Source organism: Drosophila miranda, chromosome XL (genome assembly GCF_003369915.1).
Source record: "Drosophila miranda strain MSH22 chromosome XL, D.miranda_PacBio2.1, whole genome shotgun sequence".
Classification (NCBI taxonomy): Eukaryota; Metazoa; Arthropoda; class Insecta; order Diptera; family Drosophilidae; genus Drosophila; species Drosophila miranda.
The window spans coordinates 19,446,624-19,452,044 of record NC_046673.1 but is presented as its reverse complement, the minus strand read 5'-3'; the positions used below and the strand labels follow the sequence as shown (position 1 = coordinate 19,452,044).

The 5,421-nt window shown below is 44.6% G+C and overlaps 2 protein-coding genes across 3 annotated transcripts; one reads left to right on the top strand and one right to left on the bottom strand.

Moving 5' to 3' along the window:
- The first annotated feature begins 1,433 nt into the window (after nucleotides 1-1,433).
- LOC108164377 (chromodomain-helicase-DNA-binding protein 1) lies at nucleotides 1,434-3,444 on the top strand. 2 transcript variants are annotated; one of them, XM_017299991.2, is made up of 4 exons: nucleotides 1,434-2,239; nucleotides 2,313-2,456; nucleotides 2,583-3,058; nucleotides 3,137-3,444. In XM_017299991.2, exons 1-4 carry the CDS (start codon nucleotides 1,610-1,612, stop codon nucleotides 3,156-3,158), a joined length of 1,272 nt encoding a protein of 423 aa, XP_017155480.1. In that variant the 5' UTR covers nucleotides 1,434-1,609; the 3' UTR covers nucleotides 3,159-3,444. The 2 variants fall into 2 exon arrangements, with proteins under 2 accessions (XP_017155480.1, XP_017155476.1); XM_017299987.2 differs by having other exon boundaries at nucleotides 2,580-3,058.
- Nucleotides 3,445-4,136: 692 nt separating this feature from the next.
- Nucleotides 4,137-5,309, bottom strand: LOC108164388 (NADH dehydrogenase [ubiquinone] flavoprotein 2, mitochondrial). The gene is made up of 3 exons (XM_017300006.2): nucleotides 5,163-5,309; nucleotides 4,514-5,032; nucleotides 4,137-4,453 (listed from the first exon to the last, which is right to left on the bottom strand). The coding sequence occupies exons 1-3, from the start codon at nucleotides 5,199-5,201 to the stop codon at nucleotides 4,217-4,219; spliced, it is 795 nt and encodes a 264-aa protein (XP_017155495.1). The 5' UTR covers nucleotides 5,202-5,309; the 3' UTR covers nucleotides 4,137-4,216.
- Nucleotides 5,310-5,421: the final 112 nt, after the last annotated feature.

Below are 5,421 nucleotides of genomic sequence, written 5' to 3'. Positions count from 1 at the left end.
GGGCTGGCACAATACCATAGATGAAGCCCGATAGCTATATTCGATGCCATCGATATCTGCTTTATTATTGTTTGGCATGCGTGCCTATCTGATATAAACATTTTTAGACCTACAAATACGATAATTTTTAGAGCTTATGATATTTAAGCCATGGTTTTAATTGAAAATAAATAACAGCTATGTTTCGTCCTATCGCAAATAAGTGCCAATATTGTTTTACAGCCCTGTGCATCGATAAATACAATCAAGTCTGTATATCTGATCTAACGACGTGAAGCAACTAAAAACTAGTGTGAACTTGCTCAAAATTCTGAAAAGTAGTTCCGTTGATGATATATCCCACAATCCAGATCAATATTTTCGCCAGTCCAAAAAAATATCACCGATATACTATCGATTAATGAATATCGATTTATTGATATACAAATTTCATCCGTTATCCACTACCTCTTCACGATATGAAGGAAAATGCTTTCTCAATAATCGACAACGAACGATTAACCCATTATCGACCAGTGGGTAGTAAAATGCACTCCACAAAAACTATGAAACTGTGGAACAGCTCAGGTGAGAGATATCGTGCTCTTTTCTTATTGGTGAAGAAATTAACAAACACCATGATTTTACCCGGCTTAACTCAAGCTGATTACCTGTGTAAATAGAGTGGGCTAAGCTCGTTTTTTATCGGTATATTAGCGGTATTTCTGAGGTCAGAACGTATATTTTATCGCTAATTCCGAGGTCACACTGATTATCTTGCCATCATGTCTAGCTCACACACCCTGCAAGTGCTTATACGTATTATACTTATACTTATACGTGTTCAATGTAGAAACCGTGTAGAAATGCCACTTAGAGCCATGTCCCAGACCACATAGAATACTAATTTGTGATCAGCATCGAATTCCTGATCGTTTGCAATCAAAAATGTCAAAAATGTTTCTCAAAAATGTCGAAAGCAAAGGCATGCAAGAGTTTATTTCGGAGATTTTTCACACTGGCACTTCTATAGGGCTTATATGAAAATAAACAGGCAAACATTTTTAAAACGTATACATATTTCCCCTTCAGGTGGCGCTTTTGGTAATTACATAAAAATTTAGTTAATATGTAGAATATGTGTAGTTACCATGTAAAGAAATTCATTTAGTGGAACTTTTTGTTGACCATTTTTGCTTAAACCTTATTTTATAAGCAATGCAATAAAGATGAAATCTTAAATTTAACCAGTCTTGTAGGAAATCAATTTAACTATCGGATTAAATTATGAGTTTAGAGCTGAGGGTCAGAGCTAGTTAGAAATAATCAACCGAATATCAAAAACGGGGAATATGATGCAACTTGAATGCAAATAATTCTTCAGAAAATGTATGGTATATTTTAAAATTTGTGACGTAGTTTCGATATTTTTCTGAGGCTCACACTGATAGTACTGTACATTCGCCAATACTAAGGCACTCAGCTCGTTTTCTTCTTCGCATTTACTTTTTTTTTTCGCGGCAAAAAAGAAGACGGACTTTCGGTTAATAAGCTCCGTGTTCTCAAAGGTGGACACTGGACACGTTATTAAATTAAACAACTTGCAAACGATCCACAACCATCCACAATAATGGGTAAATTGGGTAAAAAGAAGGTGGTCGAAGAGATGAGCCGCAAGAAATCGGAGGCAGAGGCCAAACACAAGAACGGCGGTGGCGCCGACGACTCCGAAGATGGTCTCGACTCGAAGGACGGCAGCTCCGATAAGAACGACACCGCATCCTCGTTAAGCGGCAGCTCCTCCCAGAAGCAACGCTCCAATCAGCACAAACGCAAGTCCTCAGGCTCGGGCGCCGCCGTTGGCCACGATGGCGCCTCCAAAGTCGCTGGCTCTGCTGGCGGCACATCCAAATCGAAGTCGAAATCCAAGTCCATAGATAGCGACTCCGATGACAGCGATGATCTTCCGCTGAATGGCAGCAAGAGTTCCAATTCGAACGAGTCGACAGGTGGGGGTCCTCCGGCCAAGAAGCCCCGCAAACAGGCCAAACCAAAATCGACGAAGGCGGCCACCGCTACCACATCGGTGGCATCCAAGGGCAAATCGAACAAAAATGGCAAAAAGAAGGCGGCCGCCGCCAAAAAAGATTCAGATTCGGATGGTGACTACGAGGACGCTGTCGATGATGAATCTTTGGCTAAGTCCGATGACGATTTTGACACAAAGCAGCAAGATGGCGACGTAGAGATGGAGTACGAAGTGAGTGATAGAGTGGGACAGTCGCTCTGCGTTAGAGTCTGCTTCAACCTAAAAAAAATCTGTAAATTTCTAGGTGGACGCCATTATTGGCCACAAGAAGGTGCGCGGCGCCTCCTATTTTCTGATACGCTGGAAGGGCTACAATGCGGACTCGGACACCTGGGAGCCGGAAATTGATTTGAATTGCGATGATCTGATCGCGGAATTCCGTAAAAAAGTGCGTTTTTGTCTCTTTCTAACTCGAACCTTCTCGCTTACACGCTCTGTCTCTTTCTCTCTCTATCGCTCTCTCTTTCACCCTCTGATTATATACAATTACTATACGCCTTGCATTGTCCAGCAGGCAATCTCCACTCAATTCGGACCGCTCCATGCCAAAGGCAATAGCGACAGCAAGATCGGAAAGCCCAAAAAAACTTCATCGAATAATACCGGTGTTGCCGGCAAATCTGTTGGCAAAAAAGAAGCCAGCAGCAAGCAGTCGTCCAGCAAGAAGTCCACCATCGATGATCCCGAAAAGGAATGGGTCGTCGAGCGTGTCGTTGATTTTATTCAGGACGCTGATACTGGTGGCCTATATCGCATACGCTGGAAGGGTTTCGGGCCCAAAGACGATACATGGGAGCCCGAAAAGAATCTGTCCTGTGGAGGACTGATCGAGAAATACAAGCGTAGCTTGGTGTCACAGCGTAACGTTGAAACCAAGGAGCTCCGTGAGTCGCCCAAGAAGACCAAACGACTGGTGAACGAGTGCTATCCACGCACTAATATAGCGAATCGCATCGAACGATCGTCCAAGCGGGCCGCAGCCAAGAATCGGTGAGAAAAGAATAAAAAAAAACAACAGCCTCTATTCCTCGATTCTAATGCCTAATGCCTAATGCCTTTCGCACACAGCGTCTTTTATGGAGAGGAGTGAGATATGGCGTAAAGGGGGACAGGAAGGAAGAACGAAAGACGTTGCAGCAGAAATTCCCCTGGAGTTCCATCAACAACCCCACCCCCTACACACATGAAGAATGTAGATGTAGATCTTGGGTAGAGTTTTTATAGAATTATTGATTATTTCTTTTGACACGCGCTGGCGTTCTTTGTGGCTTGGCAGGAAGATCCAAGCCCCAGCATACATCCCAAACACAATCCCTTCACCCCATTTGATGCACGCACCAGACCCCACAACAAATAATTAAATAATTTAAGTGAAATGCAACACAGACATTTTAATATCTATCAACTATGAGTAAAAGGCCAGCGTGTGGAGGAGTGCCATGCCGTCATGGACAGGACACACGTATCAGACACAGCAGCAGCACCGGGCCTGTTCCAGGACTGCGTTCGAAGAGTAAACTGGCACTAGTTTGTAAGATTTTAGTGCATCTGAACGTACTATCATCGTAGTACTACCCTTCTAAAGCATATACACCGGTGTTAAGAGTGTATGCGCATCAGTGTAGTAGGGCGCAGTTGAGTCGCCTCTTAATGTATAATTAATAAATAAAATAATGTGTGTACACAATATAATACAATCCTCCCGTATTCGACTGTCAAATAAGTAATTAGCAAAGTTAACGTATCTGAATGGAATTTCGTAGCTCTTTTTGATCCATTCGTCAATGGATTGTCCAATTTGGCAACTCTTTAAAGTTTAACAGGCAATTGGAAGCGTGGTTTAAAGGGGTTTCAAGCTTAATTTCTTACCATATTTGCGTACTTATTGCTCCCATTCGACTGCTTGCTCCATTTGATGCTCGACTCGACACGCACAAGCGGATAGTATAAAAGAGAATGTCCTATAATGGCTAACACATGCTCGACTCAGAGATCCGCTGATGGGACCTTTTTTTACTCCCAACAGAACAGAAAAAATACTAGAGAACTACTGGAAACACTTATGAACCTTGTTTCTTGGAGTTGCTTAACGTTTATTTAACTTTTTCCTTCGACAATCTGTATATAGGATTTGCCCTGAAGCCTAACCTAAGGCTTTTTGGGGGCTTCCTTTCCGGGCCCTCCTTTTTCGTCTTTTTCCGGCTCATCCCCAAATTCTACGCAACGTTGGACAGCGAAACCAGCCTCCTTAGGCTCTTCGGTTAATGATGTGGGCTTGCCCTTGGGCTCGCTAGCGAAGCGCCCATTGCGTGGACCAGGTGGCGATATCTTGTCTGCTTTCAGATCCCGCAGTATATCCTGCATATCTTTGGCGGTCAGATCCTCCTGCAAAAGACAAAGGGTTAAAGATATATTTTAATTATGTGCTGTCCACTGTTCACTTACATAGTAATCATCGTTGACCGCCACCATGGGTGCATTGACACATGCACCCAGGCACTCCACCTCGGAGATGGTGAACTTCTTGTCCTTGCTGATCTCCCCGATGCCGATGCCCAGCTGCTTCTTGCATGTCTCGAGGATCTCATCGGATCCACGCAGCCAGCAGGGTGTTGTGGTGCACACCTGAATGTGGTACTTTCCGGTGGGCTTGCGCAAGAACATTGTGTAGAATGTGGCCACCTCGTAGACGCGCATGTTTGGGAGTTCAAGGATCTCGGCCACCTTGTGCATGGCCGATAATGGCAGCCAGCCGTACTGGCGCTGGGCCAAATCCAGCAGCGGGATCATGGCGCCGCGCTTGTGCCCCTCCGGATAGATGCTCATGATGGCCTCCACACGCTTCTTGTTCTCCGCCGTGAACTCGAACGGTATGTTGGGATTGTCCTCCGGTGTGTCGCGATGCACAAACAGATTGTCGCTGCGCTGGACACCGCTGGTGGCAATGGCGCGCATGCCGCCGCGCTGCAAACGTACGATGGGCAGGATGTTAAATGTTATTGTTTTTCTATGCCTAAATTATATAACCCACGGAGGCGACTGGCTATCCGTGTCATTGGCAGTGGTGGGGCCGCCCTGGGCTACTGCTACTTACCACGGCGGCCAGCGTCTTCGAGGCACAACTCGTCAGCATTTTAGCTTTTCCCAGTCGAAACAACTCTACGAAGGCAATGTGAAAATTTGCTGTTATATGAAAATATAGTCGGTTTTCAACAAGCACCGCTTACAGCTGTTTCAGTGCACGCTTTACAGCACTGTTCTGCGCTGCCAGAGTAGAGCGATACGTGCGTTACAAATTATTGTCCACGTAAAAGCACTAAAAGCTTTTTGTTTCTTTTTTTATAAAACGTTAG

Excerpts from the sequence above, each read along its gene's own strand:
- LOC108164377 (XM_017299987.2), top strand. The coding sequence starts at position 1,610 with ATGGGTAAATTGGGTAAAAAGAAGGTGGTCGAAGAGATGAGCCGCAAG. Across the intron at positions 2,457-2,579 it reads TCGCGGAATTCCGTAAAAAA|CAGGCAATCTCCACTCAATT; the intron begins GTGCGTTTTTGT and ends TGCATTGTCCAG. Across the intron at positions 3,059-3,136 it reads CGGGCCGCAGCCAAGAATCG|CGTCTTTTATGGAGAGGAGT; the intron begins GTGAGAAAAGAA and ends TTTCGCACACAG.
- LOC108164388 (XM_017300006.2), bottom strand. The coding sequence starts at position 5,201 with ATGCTGACGAGTTGTGCCTCGAAGACGCTGGCCGCCGTG. Across the intron at positions 5,033-5,162 it reads CGAAGACGCTGGCCGCCGTG|CGCGGCGGCATGCGCGCCAT; the intron begins GTAAGTAGCAGT and ends GTACGTTTGCAG. Across the intron at positions 4,454-4,513 it reads CGGTCAACGATGATTACTAT|GAGGATCTGACCGCCAAAGA; the intron begins GTAAGTGAACAG and ends TGTCTTTTGCAG.